At 46.0% G+C, this 22,900-nt stretch overlaps 1 protein-coding gene across 2 annotated transcripts in view; it reads right to left on the bottom strand.

The window, feature by feature from the left end:
- Nucleotides 1-3,401, bottom strand: part of UCK2 (uridine-cytidine kinase 2) — an 84,970-nt gene extending 81,569 nt beyond the window's left edge. The window contains exon 1 of one of the 2 annotated variants that reach the window (XM_068242665.1): nt 3,233-3,401. In XM_068242665.1, coding sequence (XP_068098766.1) covers nt 3,233-3,328 — 96 coding nt within the window. In that variant the 5' untranslated portion in view covers nt 3,329-3,401. Of the gene's footprint in view, nt 1-1,208; nt 1,312-3,232 lie in introns of those variants that run through there. The other variant, XM_068242666.1, reaches the window with a different exon arrangement.
- Between the last annotated feature and the right edge of the window lie 19,499 nt (nt 3,402-22,900).

Genomic DNA, 22,900 nt, shown 5'->3' with positions numbered 1-22,900 from the left:
GGATTGGCTGCAAGGGACACAAGTCCCCTGTGCCAATCCATACATGTCCACTGAGAATAAACACTGTTTTTGTCCCGCCGTGATCTCCGCTGCCGATCGTTAAATGTATGAATGGGAACAAAGTTCCCATTCATTAATGTCCCCACAAGCTTCCAATGAAATCTATGTCAAGATGGCATATTATTAAATAATGGGCTAAAAATTAGTGATGGATGTAAAACTGAAAAAAAAAAAGTTACCTTTATTTCCAAATAAAATATTGTCACCATATATTATACTAAGGATATCATTTTAACGTTGCAATAACCAGGAAAAATGGCCAAATAAAGTGTGTGGATTTTAATTATGGTAGCATGAATTATTTTAAGACTATAATGGCTGAAAACTGAGAAATGATTTTTTTCCCACTTATTCCCATTATAATGCAAATTCTTATGTACCACCCAAAGAAAGCCTAATTGGTGGGGGGAAAAACAAAGGTATAGATCATTTTGTTGTGGCAAGTACTGTTAAAGTTATTGGGGATTGAAACGGAGGAGCGCTAAAATGTGAAAATTCCTCTGGTCCATAAGGTGAAAAAAACCTGTGGGCTGAAATGGTTACAGAGAACCAGAGACAAAGCACCCGCATGTATTTTACAATATATATATATGGGAACATGACTGTAAACACCTACTCTGCTCTTTGCTTCATCTTTCACTGCTCAGTCTTTTTGTTATCAACTGATAAAAATCGGCGACTGAGCATTCAGTCTAGCTTTGCCCCGGAATGACTATACCAGAGTCAGTCTTCTATGATGTCTTTTAAAGCCCAAGCCCACCCCTCCTGGCTCTGCTTTCCTGCTAAGAGGATACATAGCAGGAAATCAAAGCCACAAGGGGGCAGGCTTGGGCTTGAAAAGACATCACCACACATACCCAGCAGCCTTATTTAACCAGTCCCACGCTGCGTTCCAAGCCATGGTCACGTGACTACAAACACTTCCTTCTTTCCGGGTTGAAGGAGGAACACAGCATGGGTTAAAGGCTGCTGGGTAAGTTTAACCACCCCCCACTGCACACACCTGCTCAGGTGCGGTAAATTAGAGGATGAAATCCGAATAAAAAAAAAACTCATTTCTGATTTTATCCGGAGCTCATCCCTAATTGCTATTGCAGGACATGTATTTTGCAACACAAACAATTACGATTAAAATAAACTATACTCACCAGGTGTCTGGATTTCCTGCTTTCATCCATAAAGAATTCTAAAAAAAAGGGGTCACAGGCATGTCTCTGATTGGTCTTAGAGAAGCCCCTATGACCGCTTTCTTTAGGGGGTGGGGCTACATACAGAAGTCGGAAACCTGGTAAGGATAATAAAGTTTTATTAAAAAAAAAAAAAATGCACAAATCACTAATCGGAAGCATACAGTGCTTCCAAACATTGGGGAATCGCGAGCGCAATCGCACTAGGAATTGCTGTACACAGCTCTGCAGAGACTTCTAGTGGGTTCCAGGCCTAAGGGATTCATAGCCTTCCACCTTGTGGCCCATACTCACGGGCTGCAAAAGTGTCCTGTCGCCAGCACACGTGTGCGCGACAGGCCAGCGACAGCTCGTCGCCAGGTCCCTCCGCGTACACACACGGAACAGGGACCAGCAGTGCGACGGAAGCTTTCGCCGACGTTCCTCCTCCCCCCCCCGCCGGAAACTCCATATACTTCATGGGAGGTTGCTGTCGCTAGTCCGCGTACTCACGCGGACTAGCGGGAGTTGCGGCATCGACTGTCGCCATGCGATTGAAACTTTCAATCGCCTGGCGACATCAGCGACGGGCGACAGTTCGGGGTGCGCGCGCGTGCAACACCACATACTCACTGGCGACAATTGTAGCCCGTGAGTATGGGCAATTAGGCGAGTAACTTTGTATTTTTAAAATACAGTTGTATAAAAAAAAACAAACAAAAAAAAACACACAAGTAAAACACACAACACATCACACCTGTGGAAGTCGTATTTAGAAGGAGGGGAATAAATAAAATTGCTTATCTCATAAGTTTATTTTTAGATCAGGTATGCCTTACATGTAACTTTTTATGCATTACATCTTTAGCTTGTTTTGATCGTGTTTTCCAAATTTGGTTATAAACTAAAAAAACAAAAAACAAAAAACACAGTTATACACACACACACACACAAACACTGAAGCGAATTGTTGTCTGGTATTCAAACAAACAACAAAAAGGAGGCATCTGCTAGAAGACCTCCATTTCCTCTTATTATGAGTGCTAACATGACATCAAGGCGCAAAGTGTTCTCAGGTGACGTTGGTGCTGTATGCCACTCAAGCAAGAAACACATCCTCATCAACAGCACCGTCACGTGGCTCAGCTCAGGATAGATGTAAAGAAACACCATTTCTACAACCAAAAAAGCCTGTATATGTCTATCGTAACCACACACTGACACACATGCGGGTGACACGCGGCGTGTAATTAGTCATTTTGACAACGTGGTTGATAGGGAAAATAAAGTAAGGCCATGGCGATCCTCCAGCTAACTGTGACAGCCCTGTGGTAGGAGATGGGCCCTAAGGGGTTACAGCACTTCCCGTACACCGGATGCAGCATGTAGCAGTACACAGGGGTGCCGAGCTTCCTCCAAGCATCCTAATGACAGCAGCACGTAAATGTATTCGCTTGCTCAACTTCACAGTCACGTGACCCTTTCTTTACACGTTCTGAGATTTCACGTCCTTTACATGTGATATATATATATTCCACATTATTGATGAATACCACACAATCATATAAATAATGCCGAGGCGAGCTCTTTGTTAGCAAGTCGCCGCATATTGTTCGGAAATCCCCGGCCATTGCTGCCCGGAATGTCCCCGGTTCCCCCTCCCCCGTCACGGAATACCGGTGTGACCGGCTGGCACACAACACGGTGACTCAGCCTGGTTCAGCACGCAACGAACACAGCTTATCCCACGCGCGCTGGATGGAGGAAGCCACGCGGTCACCCTCGCCGAGGAGAGACACGCAACGGAAACGACCAGCACTGATGAGGAGTGTGACCCGGAAACTCCGAGCGCGCGGTATATGTCACACTATCTCCCAAGTATACAGCTGCTGTCCATTCACAGTACAGAAGCCATGCTCGGCCGAGCCATGCCGTCTGCTCCATGATTCTCAGGCCAGCCCCGCGCCATGCAGACATCACACACAAAGCATCTCAGGAGGGCTCACCTTGCCACTGGCAGTGCCTCCGCTGACCCCGATCAGGAAAGGTTGCCCGTTCTGCGCTGTGTGGTTGGGCAGTGCCTGCTCGCTATCCCCTGCCATGCTTTCCTATGTCTGTTTGCTCCCTCCCTCCAGTCTGTGCCTGACTAGCGTCTCTGTGCTCTTGTATAGCTGCTCCACCTCTTCATGATGATGCCCTGATCTCTTATTTGAGGAGATGGTGGAGGCTGGATTAGGACCTTATTCCTGCGTCTGATGCTCTGATTAGTAAGAGTAGGCACCGTTCCAAGTCTCTTGCCAAGGATATTGGGGTGGGAATTGTCTGATTTTTAGTATGCTTGTCCTGAGATTTAAAAAATAAATAAAAAGTACAGTATATGCAAGAATGTCACTAGTGTATACAATAAGCCAGTGGACCGCTATCCAGACCAAACTTTTCCCTGGGACCATGGGGGGGGGGGGGGGGGGTCTTCGGTTGAGCAGGTGCGGCGTAGGTTGCCAGGTACAGGTGTAGGTTAGGTATCGTTACCCCAGTATAACTAGTATAGTTACCCCAGTATGAGGAGTTTAGTTGCCCCAGTATAGGTAGTATAGTTACCCCAGTACAGGGAGTTTAGTTACCCCAGTATAGCGAGTTTAGTTGCCCCAGTATAGGTAGCATAGTTGCCCCAGTATAGCGAGTTTAGTTCCCTGTCCGCTGGTCTTTTTCTCTCACAGCAGCGCGTCCTGCAGCTGCTGTGAAGAAGCAGGAAAGCGGTTCCCATGGTAATGGCGATATACGTCGCCGCTACAGGAACAGGAAGCTGCTCTCCTGCTCCCTGCCTCTTCACAGCAGACGCAGGGCGCGTAGCTGTGAGAGAAAAAGACAGGCATGGAGAAGGGATGGACAGGGAAATATGTAAAAGGAAGCGGCCCCACGTGGAGTGGGGAGAAAGCGTCCCACAGGCCGGCAGGGGGCCACGGACCGGTGGTTGGGGACCCCTGCAATAAGCAACAACATTAAAATACTGATTGATTGATTGATTGATTGATTGATTGATTAATTGATTATATTGTTGCAGTGGCACCTGGAAAGGGCAGGGATAGATTGGGCAGCATAACAGTTATAACAGCTAAGTTAACATAAGAACAGTTACTTATTGAGACTTTTTTCACATAATATACTGTGCATCTTCCAGGCTCTTGCTCGGCATGGGTGGTGGAGAGACAGCAGGGTCGTCCACCTTTGGTTGCACAATAATTTGTGATTGATCATTGTTTAATAAAGAGATCAGTGTATATATTTTGAACATTATGAGTGGTGCTTGTTCCTGGGTTTCTTTCTCTTTGCTTGGTTAAGGTCTGGCCACCTGGTCAAAGCAGAGGCGTAGAGCCCTGAGGATGTACTCATACGCAAGTCTGAGCAACTTTGACTAGGGCCAAATTGTGGTAGATAGATGGCTGGCTGGGACAGTGCATATCTAAAATTGCTGTTCATGTGGGGCGTTTCTGTTATGCATTGGTGAATACTCGACAAGTTGCAATGATTGTAGTAAACAAGGACAAAACTTGTGATCCAGCAACTGAGTCAAAGACAGCGATGCCTCATTGATATGCAATATAAAATGTTCTATTCCACAGATAATAATCATAATAAAGTACTTCCCTGCAGTAAAAATAAAGTTGAATATGTAGTCATTTCACTAGTGTGAAGTCCAGCTGAGCTATTATGCAACCTGGTTTAATACATCATTTTTATTTGGAGTTTAGTACATTACCAAGTCTTTTCATTGTATTTCTGCCATAATATCTTAATTTAAGTGTAAACATGTGGAACAGTTGTCAGCTCTAGGACTAATTACGCATACATTACACATATGTTTAACTGCTTCTGCCGCCTGGACATGATACTCACACCCTGAACAGCTGTCAGTACAGCTGCACGGACATGAGTATCACGTCCTTGTACATTTGCTGATGCTGCATGTGCATGCACTTCTGTGGGTCCTCTTGCACACGCATCTGTGCATGTTCCCTGGCGGCTCTAAAGCCAGCACGATTGGTGCAAGGGAACATGTGTTCCCTGAGCCAATTGGTGCCTGTTATATTTTAATTTTTTTTGTGTATGCTAAAAAAAAGTAAAAATAAAAATATAAATGGATGTACTTCAGACCATCCCCTGTTAAAATGCACCCGGTTCAGCCACCTGGACGTGATACTCACATCCTGAGCAGCTGTCAGTACGTCAGTACATCCGCACAAACATGAGTATTACGTCTTTGTATGTTTCTGGCGTACGTTAAAAAGGGGCGATGGGAAAAAAGGGCGCCGGGTTTTTAACGATAAACATGGATTACGTTTAAAAATGTATTTCGTTTAAAAGTAATGTTTTTAAACGTTATAAATCATTAAATAATGTGTATTAAATCGGCAATTGTAAAAATGTTAATCTTTCGTTTAAATAATGAAACGCATAATAACGTTTAAAAAAAAAATTACTAAGTAACCCTCCCTGTACCTACCCCTAACCCCTAGACCCCCCTGTTGATGCCTAAACCTAAGACCCCCCCTGTTGGTGCCTAAGTAACCCTCCCTGTACCTACCCCTAACCCCTAGACCCCCCTGTTAGTGCCTAAACCTAAGACCCCCCTGTTGGTGCCTAAACCTAAGACCCCCCTGTTAGTGCCTAAACCTAAGACCCCCCTGTTGGTGCCTAAACCTAAGACCCCCCTGTTGGTGCCTAAACCTAAGACCCCCTGTTGGTGCCTAAACCTAAGACCCCCCTGTTAGTGCCTAAACCTAAGACCCCCCTGTTGGTGCCTAAACCTAAGACCCCCTGTTGGTGCCTAAACCTAAGACCCCCCTGTTGGTGCCTAAACCTAAGACCCCCCTGTAATTGTTTTCGTTTAAAAATAATGTAAAAAAAAAAAAAAAAAAAAAAAGTAATGTTTTTCGTTTAAAAATAATGTTTGGGAAAAATATTGTACTGGTTTTCGTTTAAAAATAATATTTAAACATGTATAAATCATTAAATAATGTGTAATCATGAGAAACAGTAATAAAACATTAAGTCTCCGGGCGCCGCTTTTAAAACGTTAGTTTTCTCCGGCGCCCTTTTTTCCTACCGGGCGCCCATTAAACGATATTTATTATAGAAGTGAATGGCGGCGCCCGATTTGTCCACTAGCCTCAGGCGCCCGAATTTACTGTTTCCATGTTTCTGATGCTTTGTATTTTTCCTGACAGCCAGTAACAATGTTTATTCTCCACGTAGGCAGGGAATACACTTGCCACACTTTGTCCCCACAATTTCTGATTTTCCATCGCTTTCTTTACGTTCGTTACGCAATTTTTTGGACACTCTAATTGCAGATGTGCTCATCACATGGAGAAAAGCGGAAAGCTGCCAGATTGAAAATTGCAGCAAAACCGAGTGGACCATTGACTATAATGGCTAGTGCAGCAGTTAACTTGCTAACTAAGAATTAAGCAAGTGTGCTCCTGCCTTTTCTCCAATTAAATGTGAGACTCCCATCCCCTTTTCCTATCTCCACTTTCACAAGGACGTGAATAGTGTCATAGTCCTTGTAGTGTCATCGCCCCTGTCTATGATCATGCATCTGTACATGTGATCCTTCACATGCACAAACTCCAGCGGGTTCTCGTGCATTTGCACACACTCTCATGCTTGTGCACTGAGGTGTGTGCATGCACTCTCATGCAAGCACATATATGTACGCTCCCGATGAGTTCCAAGGCAGCAATGATTGGTGCAAGGGAACATGTGAGACAATTTGTGCCTGCTCTTTGTGAATTATGGTTCTTACAGCTGGTTTTTACAGATGGTCTCTTAGATGGTTCTTACAACAGTGATCATTCTTAGGCTAGGACCACACTTACATTGTTGAAAATGGCCCCAGTTTCACGCAGGCAATTTTGCACATGTAAACCATGATTTCATGCGTGCTTCAACCACCATAGACTGGTGGTAATCACAGGTGCTTTGTAATGTTATGCAGGCACTACTTTTTAAACGCACAGAAATCACAGCAGAAAATTTACAATATTTAGAACAAATGTGAGTGTCTGGATGATCCAGAGGCTTCTCAGATCTTCCTTCACCCACCACTGCTCTCCAAGACCCTCTTCTTTGCAGCTGCGCTCCCATGCATGTATGACTGCAGTTGTACTGTGCATGCATGGACCGCAGCTGCAGAACACTGCTTTTGGGCACAGGCTATACTTGCGCTCAGTGGAGTACCTAGGCCATTTGACACCTAGTGTCACCCTCCCCCCCCCCCCCCCCCCCCCCCACTGAGTACGGCGGGCTTAGCGCAACACGACACTGCTCTGGTTAGGCGTTGGTAGGTGTGGTGGGGTGGGAGGGTCCCATTAGTAGGTATAGGTGAGGGAGGGTAGTGTTAGGCATAGTGTCACGGACGATTGCGGGGACGCAGGCGCGTCCTGGAACCGCCCGTGAAGAAAAGAACGATCGCACTCGATTCCTGCATCGATTGCGCTTCAAAACGGTACAATCTGGGTTGAGTGTGTAGGGACAGCTAAAGTCCTTTTCTTAGCAAAGAGAGCACCATTCCAAATGCTGGTTGGCTCTTTTGATATGCTAATGAGCCTGAGCCTAATCTGCACTGGAGAGTCCCTGGCTTCAAGCTGTGCTGATGGCCCATCCATCAGGTATAAGGTGACAAGCAGCTGGCAGGAAGACTGGCCCTGTGACTGCTGATCAAGCCAGAGGTGTAAACTCAAAGTTGTCTAAGCAGATTTCACATTCAGATGTTAATTGAAGGAGCCAACAGGGCCTTTCATAGACAAGAAGCAGACACAGCTGGACTCCAGTCAGGCTGACTCCGGCCTTAGCAGGAAGAAATGAATGTACAATATAATCTTTTGCCCATTTACAGAATACAATAAATAGGGTGGTTATGAGAGCGGTATCATTGGATCCGTAGGGTCATGCTGGATCTCTTGATACCAGTCGAGAGGGGCCCGGGGCCCCTACTACCCAGGTATGAATCTACTCAGGACCCTGATCTGATGCACTAGCCATGTCAGGTATCATATTAATCTGTATTTTCCTCCAAGTATGAAGCTGTTACCCCCCTAAATGTAACGTGTATGGTTCAGGAGTTACAGCAATTCATAAGTTTAGCTCTAAAATCTCTGAGAGGGAATGAACTGTCATTTGCTGGTAGTTCAGAGGGGGCCGGCATTGCCACACCCCCAAACCAGCTTCATCAAAAGCACAGAGCCAGCAGGCGGGCTTTTGTCCTCCACTCTGAACCATCTTGCACTCATCAGATGCCAGCTTGAGGATATGCTGGCATCCACCTGGTCTGAACTCTGGACTTTGAAACCAAGGACTTTATGATTCTTCCCACAATAAGGACATCTTTCCAGGAACTAAGTATTTTTCTCCCTTCTTTTATTTTTCATACTGGCTATTACTGTTTTCATAATTGTTGATTTTCATAATTGTCTGTATATATTAATTATTTATATTGCGTGAATAAACGACTTTCTCCAAGTCATTCACTTTCCGCTACCCTGCTTATCAGCACACACAGAACTGATCCCGGGTCTCTGAAGATACGCTACTGTTTGTTTGTTGTTGGCTAGACAGAATATCGTGTGTTTAACCGTTTTATTCGCAGGATTAGTCAGTCAGTTAGTGGGCCCCACGGTCCCATAGTAACCGCGGTGGTGGCAGTTTACTCTGAACCAGTGGGTGACGTTGTAATCACCCGTGTCTCACAGGCTCCCTTCTGAGCTGTCTGCGGCTAATTCTTAACGGTTCCTGCGCATTGACTGCGACCAGAGTTCGCACGATCTGTGCGCTGGCATCGTTTAGAAGGCTAAGTGCGGTCAGCCACTGAGGGCTTACTGTGACAGTGTTAGGCAGCGGTTGGATCTGTGTTGTGCTGAAAGTATCTGCGATAGCGCTAGCGCTATCGAGAAACGAACTAATTCGTTGGTGTAGCTGGAAGGCAATATATTTTTTATATATACAGAGAGACTGTGTAGCCAGTACCCCTCCCCAAAAGTTTTATTTTATTTGGCATGGAAATGTCCGGGAACTACCAGAACATGTGCCTAGCAGACCTGGAAAATCTTTGCGAAGAGAGGGGCATTGGCATCCTCCGCAAGACAAAACGGGACCTGATAGCAGACTTGTCCAGATGGGATGCCCAGCAACTGCGGGAGCCGGGAGTGTCCGCTGAGGTGGATACCAGCCCATCTGACAATCAAGGGGAACCAGAGGCTGAAGATCTTAGGCGTACAGAGGTTGAGCATCCTGCGGGCCCTGTTGCAACAGTTACGCCAGAGACTGTCAGTATGGACCCCAATCCCAGAGTTTCTGACATTACTCGCCCGGAACTGGCCAGTACTGGACTGTCCATGGGTGCTGACCCGGTAATGCAGCAGGCATTACAAAAGCTGATGGAGACTGACCTGGACAAGTACATGCAGTACATGGAAGCACGAGAGGAGCGCCAATCTGCCGAGGTGCGGGAGAGACGACAGCATGAGCTCAACATGGCAAAGGTTCAACAGGCCAGCCGGAGTTCACCGCCCAGCCTCCCTGCTGAAGGAGCTGCAGCACCCGTAAGTGCAAAATTTAAATTTGCTAATATTGAAAAAGACACAGACATTGACTTGTTTTTGCGGTCTTTTGAAAAAGCATGCCGTCAGTATCGTCTGTCCCCAGACCAGTGGGCCAGACATCTGACACCTTTGCCGCACTACAAAGCGCTTGATGCCTTCGCAGAATTGCCTGCGGAGAAGGATAATGATTATGCTGCTATAAAAGACGCTATCATTACTAAGTACCAGCTGACGCCAGAAGCCTATCGGAAAAAATTCAGGGCCTGGCAGAAAAAGCCTTCTGATTCGTACCGAGATGTGGTCAGCAGCTTGCTCACCACACTCCGCCAGTGGACACTAGGCCTCACCAAAGGGTCTTATGGCGTCCTGGAGGACTTGATAGTCCTGGAACAATTTCTGAACATTTGCCCTGCTGATGTACGACAGTTTGTGTTAGAACGCAGGCCGGCTTCAGCCACTGTCGCTGCAGACCTTGCTGAGACTTTTGCAACTACCCGGGTGGCTGATACCCGCAGAACTGTCCCATCCAGCTGGAGAGGAGGTCAGCCCAATACCTCGGCAGACCCTCCTGCCCCTGTGAGCCGTCCTCCACAGAGGCCACCTAGCGCAGCTGCTGCACCCAGGCCTGCAGCGCCTGGAGAGGTCACCTGTCACTACTGCCGCCAGCCCGGACACATGAAATTCGACTGTCCGGAGCGGAGACAGACACCACCAGCACCTGGATCATCTGCATCACCTGTACCTCACCCACAGCAGAGGCAGCCCGCCAGCGAACCACAGCCTGGATCATCAGATTTTGTCCTGTTTGCCCGCGGAAAGGAAATCCGCGACCGAACCGACCAGCAGCAACTTGTTAGAGTGAACGGCAAAGTTGTCACCGGATTTCGAGACACCGGAGCTGACATCACGTTAGTTCACTCACATCTTGTGCCAAAGGAGAGCATCAGCTCCAGCCGATCCCTTGCCCTTACTGGAGTAGAGGGCACCCTTTTCCACATAGCCCACGCCAGAGTGAAGCTGGATTGGGGAGTGGGAGGGGTCCACGAAAGGGTTGTTGGGGTTATGAAGGATCTCCCAGTCCCTGTGTTGCTAGGGACTGATTTGGGCAAGCTTGTGTCCTACTATGAACCTGCCACGACCGCCTTGTCGCTCACGGAAGGAGACGGACTCTCCACCCACCACCAGGTACTTTATACACTTGGGGGAGCACCAGGGGGAGGTGGGTTGAATGTGCCCAGTTCAAGGGTACCAGGTTCAATAGTGCCTGCTTCAAAGGCACCTGAGTTTGATGTACAGACTGTCTGTTGTGATGATGCTGTAACTGTACCTGAGTTTACTGTACAACCTGTCTGTAATGAAAAAATGTCTATACCTGTCAATATCATTACTGCATGCAATGATGATCTGAGTAATGTCCGTCTGTGCCATTCTGACAGTGTACCGGTGCTAGCAGTACCGCGCAGCTGCACTGCTCAGAACCCGAGCTCAGGACAGGTGGAGGGGGTTCCGGCCTCCTCCCCCTCCTCTGACCACAGGGATGAGACCTTTCAGCCGCTGGCCTCGTGTGACATGAGCCAGTTGGCTGAAACTGACAGCGCCATATTCTCAGCCGCACTACAAAGTGACCCAAGCCTGGAGGTGCTCAGGCAGCAAGCCGCTGAGCCCCTCGCAGACGGGGCCGCTTTCAAGGTGTACTGGGAAGGTGGGAGACTGTACAGTGAGTCTGTACAGCCCCCTACAGGTAGATCCCACGCGAATACCAAATGGCTTGTGATCCCGAGTGCGTTCAGGGGACATGTGCTGAAATCCGCACATGGTAATCCTCTGACCGGGCACTCGGGTGTCCGCAAGACACTCGCCGGTATTCGGAAACAGTTTTATTGGCCCCGGATGAACAGGGATGTAGCCAACTACTGCAGGGCATGTGCCGTCTGTCAGGAGCTGGGAAGGTCCAGGGATTCCCGCGGGGTTCCCTTAGGTCCACAGCCACTCAGCAGGGGAACCCTGCGTGGGCTGGCTGTTGACCTAACCAACCCACTGCCCGTTGTCCACAGTCCCGGCAGACACCACGTCCGACTGCAGTGGCGCAAACGCCCTGTCCAGAACGGTCCATGTTGGGTCAACCCTGAGGGTAGCAGACCGCGACCGGTCCAGGGGAACCGAGCCACAGGCTCCAATAGGTTTTCCCGCCGTACCGGCAACTCGAGGCCCGTCAGCCAGGTTAGCGGCGCCGCCACACATCTTGCGGATGAGTGGCTAAGCCACGGACAAGGGGGAGGGCTGTCACGGACGATTGCGGGGACGCAGGCGCGTCCTGGAACCGCCCGTGAAGAAAAGAACGATCGCACTCGATTCCTGCATCGATTGCGCTTCAAAACGGTACAATCTGGGTTGAGTGTGTAGGGACAGCTAAAGTCCTTTTCTTAGCAAAGAGAGCACCATTCCAAATGCTGGTTGGCTCTTTTGATATGCTAATGAGCCTGAGCCTAATCTGCACTGGAGAGTCCCTGGCTTCAAGCTGTGCTGATGGCCCATCCATCAGGTATAAGGTGACAAGCAGCTGGCAGGAAGACTGGCCCTGTGACTGCTGATCAAGCCAGAGGTGTAAACTCAAAGTTGTCTAAGCAGATTTCACATTCAGATGTTAATTGAAGGAGCCAACAGGGCCTTTCATAGACAAGAAGCAGACACAGCTGGACTCCAGTCAGGCTGACTCCGGCCTTAGCAGGAAGAAATGAATGTACAATATAATCTTTTGCCCATTTACAGAATACAATAAATAGGGTGGTTATGAGAGCGGTATCATTGGATCCGTAGGGTCATGCTGGATCTCTTGATACCAGTCGAGAGGGGCCCGGGGCCCCTACTACCCAGGTATGAATCTACTCAGGACCCTGATCTGATGCACTAGCCATGTCAGGTATCATATTAATCTGTATTTTCCTCCAAGTATGAAGCTGTTACCCCCCTAAATGTAACGTGTATGGTTCAGGAGTTACAGCAATTCATAAGTTTAGCTCTAAAATCTCTGAGAGGGAATGAACTGTCATTTGCTGGTAGTTCAGAGGGGGCCGGCATTGCCACACCCCCAAACCAGCTTCATCAAAAGCACAGAGCCAGCAGGCGGGCTTTTGTCCTCCACTCTGAACCATCTTGCACTCATCAGATGCCAGCTTGAGGATATGCTGGCATCCACCTGGTCTGAACTCTGGACTTTGAAACCAAGGACTTTATGATTCTTCCCACAATAAGGACATCTTTCCAGGAACTAAGTATTTTTCTCCCTTCTTTTATTTTTCATACTGGCTATTACTGTTTTCATAATTGTTGATTTTCATAATTGTCTGTATATATTAATTATTTATATTGCGTGAATAAACGACTTTCTCCAAGTCATTCACTTTCCGCTACCCTGCTTATCAGCACACACAGAACTGATCCCGGGTCTCTGAAGATACGCTACTGTTTGTTTGTTGTTGGCTAGACAGAATATCGTGTGTTTAACCGTTTTATTCGCAGGATTAGTCAGTCAGTTAGTGGGCCCCACGGTCCCATAGTAACCGCGGTGGTGGCAGTTTACTCTGAACCAGTGGGTGACGTTGTAATCACCCGTGTCTCACAGGCTCCCTTCTGAGCTGTCTGCGGCTAATTCTTAACGGTTCCTGCGCATTGACTGCGACCAGAGTTTGCACGATCTGTGCGCTGGCATCGTTTAGAAGGCTAAGTGCGGTCAGCCACTGAGGGCTCCTGTGACACATAGGTATGGGGGTTGTTAGTGTTAGGTGTAGGTAAGGGGGGAATAGTGATTGGCATAGGTAACAGGGAGGTTAGTGTTAGGTGTATGTGGTGGAGGTTAGCATTAGGCATAGGTGGTGGGGGTTGGTGCTGGGTGTAGGTATGGGTTGAGGTGTTATGTGCAGGTATAGGGTAAGGGCCTATTTCCACTACACACCGATTGGATGCAGAACAACTGACTCCAATGAATGCCTATGGGAAAATCGGCATCAGAAAAATCGCGTTTAGTGGAAACAGGCCCATAGGCTTTCATTGGAGTCAGTTTTTCTGCATCCAATCTGCGTGTAGTGGAAATAGGCCCTTATTTACTGTTAGACCAGCATATGTGGGGGCCCCAGATAGCGTTAGGTGAAGGTGAGCAGAGTCTAAGGCATAGGTGGGGGCAATTTGCTGGAAACCGAATTATTGTGTTTTAAAAGTAACTTCAGCTCCGTCTTCTGACGGCGCCGAAGTTTGCTCCCTGTGTGCTGCTATATCTGTAATTCCTATTACATATATATATATATATATATACATAATATAAATATTATTGTTATTGTTATTACGGCCTATGATGGCGCCGGCTGCGCCCAAGTCTTCAGCGCTGGAATCACAGTGTTCGCCCCCACCCTACCTATGCCTTAAAGGGATACTGTAGGGGGGTCGGGGGAAAATGAGTTGAACTTACCAGGGGCTTCTAATGGTCCCCCGCAGACATCCTGTGCCCGCGCAGCCGCTCATCGATGCTCCGGCCCCGCCTCCGGTTCACTTCTGGAATTTCTGACTTTAAAGTCAGAAAACCACTGCGCCTGCGTTGCCGTGTCCTCGATCCCGCTGATGTCATCAAGAGCGCACAGCGCAGGCCCAGTATGGTCTGTGTCTGCACAGTACACTCCTGGTGACATCAGCGGGAGCGAGGACACGGCAACGCAGGCGCAGTGGTTTTCTGACTTTAAAGTCAGAAATTCCAGAAGTGAACCGGAGGCGGGGCCGGAGCATTGGGGAGTGGCTGCGCCAACACAGGATGTCTGCAGGGACCATTAGAAGCCCCGGGTAAGTTCAGCTCATTTTCCCCCGACCCCCCTACAGTATCCCTTTAAGGTGGCCACACACGATACAATAAAATGATCCGATTTTACAGCAATTCGATAAAAACAATCGGATCTCCCGAAAAAATCGAAAGCTTTTTTTTCATTCGACTGAAAAATCTGATCGGATTTCCTGTTTTTTTCGATTTTTATCTATCCGGAATGCCAGATATTTTTCTTCAATTTCTCAAAAGATTGTATGGTGTGTGTTAGATTGTCAATTTATTAATATACACACCCAAGCAATTTTCTCAGTTTCCAATCATTTTTATCATAATTGGGGAAAAATTGAACATTGGTCAGATTTTTGAAATGTTACAATCAGTCAGAAAAATTGATTGCAATTCTTAAATTGAACAGATATTTAAAAAAATGGTATGGTGTGTGGCCACCTTTAGACTCTGTCTGCAACCCACCTCCACCTAATAACACGAACTAACTGCAGAATATTGCGAGCGGAAGGAAGCCGCGGCATGCCATTAACTCACTTGTTCCCCTGCCGGAGTCCATGATGCATCCTCCTGTCACCGTTCAGCTTTCCCCCTGTCTTCCTGCATCACGTGATTACATGCATGCAGGAAGACATGTCAGCACTAGGAGGAGAGCTGAGGGCTGAGAGAAGGCTGAACATCGCTGGACTCCGACGGTGTAGAAGGTGAGTTAATGGCACGCCGCGGCTTTCTTCTGTTTGCAAAACTCTGCATTTGGGTGGCTGCAGGAGATCTCTGGTGTCACTCCTGCCTCCAGCCCGTTAGTATGCCACTGCTTACACTTAAACACCACAGCTGTGCTCGTAACTGGATGGTGAGTACGGCCACTGGAACATATTCGACAAGGTCTTGTCGAATATATTCACAAGGCTTGGACCCATGTCACATAAAAAATAGGTAGGGACAGACTCAATCCATTGTTTAAAAAAAAGTCATTTTAAAAATTATGGTCAAACTTGGGAAAATTTCAGGAAAACTACAAGAGTCAGAACCTTACGAATTACCCTTATTTAAAGGACAACTGAAGTGAGAGAGTTATAGAGGCTGCTATATTTAGTTCCTTATAAGTAATACCAGGTGCCTGGCTGTCCTGCTGATCCTCTGCCTCTAATACTTTTAGACATAGACCAGTGATCTGCAAACTTGGCTCTCCAGCTGTTGAGGAACTACAAGTCCCACAATGCATTGCAGGAGTCTGACAGCCACAGTCATTATTCATAAAGGCAAATGCATTGAGGGGCTTATAGGTCCTTAACAGCCGGAGAGTCAGGTTTGCAGATCACTACCATAGACCATGAACAAGCATTCAGCAGATCAGGTGTTTCTGACATTATTGTCAGATCTTACAATATTAGCTGCATGCTTTTTCTGGTGTGATTCAGACACTACTGAAGCCAAATAGATCAGCAGGACTGCCAAGCAACTCGACTTGTTTAAAAAGAAATAAATATGGCAGCCTCCATATTCTCTCACTTCAGTTGTCCTTTAACTATCTATTTTTATAATGGTGACACTTGTGGCTCTTTTTTTTATGTCCAGTTTATTCTAAAGCTATGCAAATTAAAAAGGCAACTGTAAGAATTGGTGAAAAAATGACCTGCAAAAAAGCCATGGGCACATCTTAAAGAGACACTGAAGCGAACTAATTTTGCCTATTTTACCTTATAATTCGCTTTAGTGCTCTAAGGGCCCGTTTCCACTATTGCGTTGCGGAATCGCCGGCGAATCACCGCAGGCAAATCTCATGCGGGTGCAATTCCGCATGCGTTTTTTTGCCGCGATTTCTCATGCGATTTCGCATAGGTTAGGGTGATGCGATTTTAACCATGTCACTGCCTGTGTGAATTAACATGGGTACCTATGCGAAATCGCATGTGAATTCGCGGCAAAAAACGCATGGGGAAAACGCATGCGATTTCCCTATTAAATACATTGCGTGCGATTCACCTGCATTCCACACGCAGGCGAATTCTGAGGGCTGTGCCATGCAGAAAAATCCTGCACAGAAAAACTGACAAGAGGAAACAGGCCCATCCATTTGTATTGGCTGTGCGAATCTGCATGCGGGCAACGCATGCGGATTCGCGATAGTGGAAACGGGCCCTAATGCCAAGTAATCCACCGTGTCCCCGCCGCTAAACGAGCGCTGCAGAGCCTCCAGATCCCCGGGGGGCAATCTGTCTGGCATTTCCTGGAAGGGGCAGAGCTTTCAGCTCAGCTCTGCCCCTCCTGACGTCAATCGCGGCGGATCGCCGCCTCTCCCCGCCCCTCTCACTCTTCCTTCACAGAGAGGGGCGGGGAGAGGCGGCGATCCGTGCGGTGATTGACGTCAGGAGGGGCAGAGCTACAGCTGGGAGCTCTGCCCCTCAGCGCAGCAAAATCCACGACCAAGTTGGTCGTGGATATTTGCGGAGGGATTTGGGGGCTCTGCAGTGCTCGTTTAGCGGCAGGGACATGGCGGATTACTTGGCATCAGAGAAAACATGATAAAGTGCATAATACATTGAGCATAAAGCGAATTATAAGGTAAAATAGGCAAAATTAGTTCGCTTCAGTGTCTCTTTAAGAGTAATGGATTGCTGTGGACCTTGTTTAAATCAAAATGAGTTGTAAAATAAATTTTGGTGTGTCTTCCAGCTTGGACCCATGTCACAAAATAGGTAGGGTTGAGGCCTATGTCATGTGAATTCTTTTTAGTGACAAACTGAATCAAAAGCAATGATATAGTCATTGCCATATACTCCATACCAAATTAAAGAGCTTGTAAAAAAATGAACCAAAAGTGACAGAATTTAAAAGAGAATACATACCGTAAATTGTTACCTTAGAGACTCAGCTTTTGAAATATGTATGCCATGAGAGGGTATATTACTGTTAGTTTTGCAAATAGATGCTTGTATTTATTGATAGGGTACAACGAAAACAAAAGGAACATGATCTCAATGTCGTGACAACCGGGACAAATAGGCAAATACAATGTCTGGGTTTTAACTACTATAGAACTATTTACCGTATTTTTCAGAGAATAAGTGGGGAGAAAAAGTCCCTGCATCTTATGGTCGGTACAGTACATTTTGTCCGGCACCCGCCTGCGTAATACCCCCCCCAGTCTCCTCAACAGTTACAGCAATGCCTGCGGTGCTTCCCTCCTCTAGCCCCGGCAGAAGCAGTTACAACAATGTCAACAGCTACCCCCCCCCCCCACTTGTCTAACATCAGCAGCAAGAATAGGAATGCCCACTGTGTACCCCTTCCATCCACGGCGACCCCCCAATCGCTCCACTAACCCTAGCAGCAGGAAAAGGAATGCCTGCGGCGACCCCTCCCACTCTTTCAGCCCGAGCAGCAGGAATAGGAATTCTCACTGTGACCCCCCCTTCCACCCACAGCGAACCCTCAACTGCTCCACTAACCCTAGCAGCAGTCTTTCCAACGTTGGCTTCAGATACTTTATGACAAACCCACAGCAAAAATAAGAGTCAACTCCTTAATTTCCCCTATTTTCTCCATCTTTAGAGGGACCCGACAGGGTTGCCCCCTATCGCCACTTCTCTTTGCACTGGCAGTCAAGCCCTTGGCACAAGCTATACGTATTAATCCAAATATACAGGGTTTAAAAATTAATAAACTAGAAGAACATATATCCCTCTATGCAGACGATATGCTAATATACTTGGCAGATCCGGGTCCTTCATTTGAAGCTGTGCTTGTGACATATGATAATTTTCACAAAATTTCAGGCCTTTCTATAAACTGGTCCAAATCAGTTCTTTTCCCATTAGATGTGTTTGACCTACAAATAATCACAATAAAATGACAATTACAAGTGACGGAAAGATTTAAATATTTGGGAATTTGGATCACCCGCCCCACAGTGCCCTTTATAACTACTAACCTTCTCCCAGCTCTGGAACAGGTGGAAACTAAACTTAAAGAGAACCCGAGGTGTGTTTCAAGAATGTTATCTGCATACAGAGGCTGTATCTGCCTATACAGCCCAGCCTCTGTTGCTATCCCAAACCCCACTAAGGTCCCCCTGCACTCTGCAATCCCTCATAAATCACAGCCGTGCTGTGAGGCTGTGTTTACATCTGTAGTGTCAGTCTCAGATGCTCCCCCGCCTCCTGCATAGCTCCGGTCCCTGCCCCCGTCCCTTCCCTCCAATCAGCAGGGAGGGAAGGGATGCAGGCGGGGACTGGAGTTCTGCAGGAGGCGGGGAGAGCAGCAGACTGACACTATAGAGATAAACACAGCCAGCTCTGACAAGCTGTTTGTCAGCAGCGTGGCTGTGATTTATGAGGGATTGCAGAGTGCAGGGGGACCTTAGGGGGGTTTGGGATAGCAACAGAGGCTGTGCTGTATAGGCAGATCCAGCCTCTGTATGCAGATAATATTCTTCAAACCCACCTCGGGTTCTCTTTAACTACTTTGGCCTCCTGGACGTAGTAGCTACGCCCAGGAGGCCATGTGCGCGTCTGCGCGCTCCCGGCCGCGGTTCGTTAGCCTGGCAATCAGTGAATCGGGCTATGGTGCCCGATCACTGATTGCTCTCCCCCGCTGAAAAAGCGACAGCTTCTCTCGGAAGCTGTGCTTTTTCTGGCTGTAACGTCCCTCATACGTCGCTCTAAGTGTATGTTACACTTAGAGTGACGTCATGTAAACAAACTCATGGCCGCCATCTTGTGGCCAAAAAGTAAACCTACAACTACAAGTGAAAAAAAATAAAACTCAAGACACATTTACATTATAAAACTATGGCTTACATCCCACCCTCCCAAAAATACCCAAATAAAATGTTTAATACAAAAAAAAATTACAATAAAAAAAAACCAACATGAATATTTACCTAAGGGTCTAAACTTTTTAAATATCAATGTAAAGATGAAATATGTCTAAAATTTTTTTATTTTAAACTTGTAAATAGTGATAGATGCAAACGGAAAAAATGCACCTTTATTTCCAAATAAAATATTGTCGCCATACATTGTGATAGGGACATAATTTTAACGGTGTAATAACCAGGACATATGGGCAAATACAATACATGAGTTTTAATTATGGAGGCATGTATTATTTTAAAACTATAATGGCTGAAAACTAAGAAATATTTATTTTTTTCCGTTTTTTTCTTATTCTTCCTGTTAAAATGCATTTACAGTAAAGTGGCTCTTAGCAAAATGTACCCCCCAAAGAAAGCCTAATTGGTGGTGGAAAAAACAAGATATAGATCAGTTCATTGTAATAAGTAGTGATAAAGCTATAGGCTAATGAATGGGAGGTGAAAATTGCTCGGATGCATAAAGTGAAAACGACTGAAGGCTGAAGTGGTTAAAAAATGGGCCTCCCTCCCTCTTAATGTATATGGCCGGATATGTATCATAAAAATGATAGTCACTCCAAAATTGTTATGTTCTACAGATAGCGCCAATATGGATGCCACAAACAATTTTCAAATGCTACAATAGTATCCTTTATCTGGTCAGGATCATCACCTCAAATAGCTCTCTCAACATTACAGTCATCGACCTCCCAAGGAGGCTTAGCAGTCCCTAACTTTTTTAAATATCACTTGGCTGCACAGCTGGTCCCTATTCAGAGTTGGCTAAGTGGAGATTGGTCGGACTCCAGTTTAGCAACAGAAGCAGACATAGCAGGGTCCTATGAATCACTATGTGGGGCAATTTATAGATATGGGGTGTCCAGCGGGAACGAGGGAACAGCCATCCTTCAGAACTCTATTAAGGTATATAAAAGATCTCATAAATTACTTGGTGAACTCATTCAATATGCATCTCAAAGTTCTCCATTACAAGGTAACCCTAATCTCCCTGAATTACACTCTGTACCGGATCTAGCTTTCTGGTACAAACACAATATCACTTATGTCTCACAGTTATTTGTAGAAGGAACTTTTAAAGATTTTAATGTGTTGAAAAGTGAATATGACCTCCCACGACAAGCTCTTTTTGGATACTTCCAGCTTCGACATGCAATTAAGACACAACTAGGTCTCTCCGGAATCTCCCTGGCTCCCTCAAATCTTGAATCAATGTTACTAAACAAAGAAAGAACCAAGCAGGTATCCACTCTATATAATTTCCTTATGAAATGCACTAACGCTTCCAAAATTCAAAAAAACTAGAGATAAATGGTTAACAATTGACCCTGATATATCACAAAAGGATTGGTCTGAACTTGAAGAATTTTTCCCTAAAGTAGTAATTGCATCCAATGATAGACTCATTCATGTTAAATGGTTTCATCAAGCGTATATCTCACCCCAAAGACTGGCTAAAATGACCCCTCTGCATGATGGCTGTTGCTTCAAATGTAAAGCTCCCAATGCCAATTTTATTCATTGGGCTCAATTCTGGTAGTGTTTAGTAAATAATTACCTCATGGAATTGGGTTTACCTCATGAGGGAAATCAACTTTTGAATTCTGGTAGTTTAAAGAGACACTGAAGCGGGAAAAAAATGATGATATGATTTGTATGTGTAGTACAGCTAAGAAATAAAACATTAAGATCAGATACATCAGTCTAATTGTTTCCAGTACAGGAAGAGTTAAGAAACTCCAGTTGTTATCTCTATGCAAAAAAGCCATTAAGCTCTACGACTTTCAAAAGTCGTGGAGAGGGCTGTCTTCTGACTTTTATTATCTCAACTGTTTTATTTTTCTCTGCCAGAGGAGAGGTCATTAGTTCACAGACTGCTCTGAAAGAATCATTTAGAATGCTGAGTGTTGTGTAATCTGCACATATTATAGAATGATGAAATGTTAGAAAAAACACCATATACCTGAAAATAAAAATATGAGAATATTTTCTTTGCTGCTAATCCTCTAGTAATTATTCATAGTACACAACCAATTCATTATATCATATATTTTTTTTCGCTTCAGTGTCTCTTTAAGTAAAGTTTTACCTCATGTAATTTCATGAGGTAATTCATGCGGTAATTTTCTACTAAAAATGTGTGGTATTTAGTAGTGAAATACCTCACACTTGAATTCTGAAGTAAAATAAGGTGCGTGTTTGCATGTCTTTTACCTCACATAATTAGACCTACCTCTACCACATGATAAATGCAGTGCTGTGACAGAATTGTGATATCTGTCACATAACATGGAGCCTTTTCAGCTTGTTCTGTGTTCAGGGCCCCCATATTTTGCTGAAATAAGTAAAAGTGATCTGACCAACAATACCCCCCAGCTTCCATTTTGTTTAAAAAAAGAGAAAAGTGCTCCAAACCCTGTACAATCCTTCATCTGCTGCCCCCCCCCCCCCCCCCCCCCAACATTGCCATTCCCCAATTGGAAAAAAAAAAGTAAAAATGCTCCAACCCACAGCCTCTATTTTTTTTTAAAAAAATTAAGTAAAACTGCGGCAAACACCGATTCTCCCCCCCCCCCCCTCCTCTGGTTAAAAGTGCTCCGAGGCCCCCCCCCCCCCCAGCAGCCTCTAAAAGTAAAAGTGCTGTAACCCCCCTCCAGACCCCCAGCCTGTAAAAGTACTCACATCCCCAGTCTCTAAAAGTGCTGACCCCTCTTCCAGACTCTAAAACTGCTCCGACCCCCCCCCTCCCCCCAGCCTCTAAAACTGCTCCTACCACCCCCTCCCCCCAGCCTCTAAAGGTAAATGAGCTGGGTTTTTTTTTGTTTTGTTTTTTTGTAATGGATGCCTATAAATTTACTTTTCATAGGTTGCTACATAATCAAATACACCTTCCCTTCTCAAAAAAAAAAAAATACATCTTCCAAAGACTATCCTAACTTATGGAAGACAATTAAAGACTATGGCCTCGATTCATAAAGCATTCCCGCATTCGGAAATGCTGAAAACTGCTCACTTTACCGACCACACAGCAAAATCTGTATTCATAAAGGCTTTTTCCGCATGAAAAGCCGACATTCGCGAGCAGAGTGATCATTCACCGCCTTGCGTGGTGATTATCATAGCAAAAGTAACAAGTAGTCAATTCATAAAGATTAGAGGTAGTGGTATGCGGACGGGTATTACCGCTACCTCTGATGTGGCGAGAAGTGTGCGGAATACATTGCAGTGAATGGGACAGACCTCCCAAGCAGCTGCAGAGAGAACACCGCACGGAGGGATTCCGCCTGCTTCTCCTGTTTCCGCATGTCTCCCGACAGCCTAACGCCTGCCTACAGCGGAATATCTCCGCACGCCTGTCACAACTAGCAAAATTTTTATGAATTAC

The sequence above is a fragment of the Hyperolius riggenbachi genome, chromosome 6 (assembly GCF_040937935.1).
Source record: "Hyperolius riggenbachi isolate aHypRig1 chromosome 6, aHypRig1.pri, whole genome shotgun sequence".
NCBI lineage: Eukaryota > Metazoa > Chordata > Amphibia > Anura > Hyperoliidae > Hyperolius > Hyperolius riggenbachi.
This window is presented reverse-complemented; position numbering and strand designations above follow the sequence as displayed.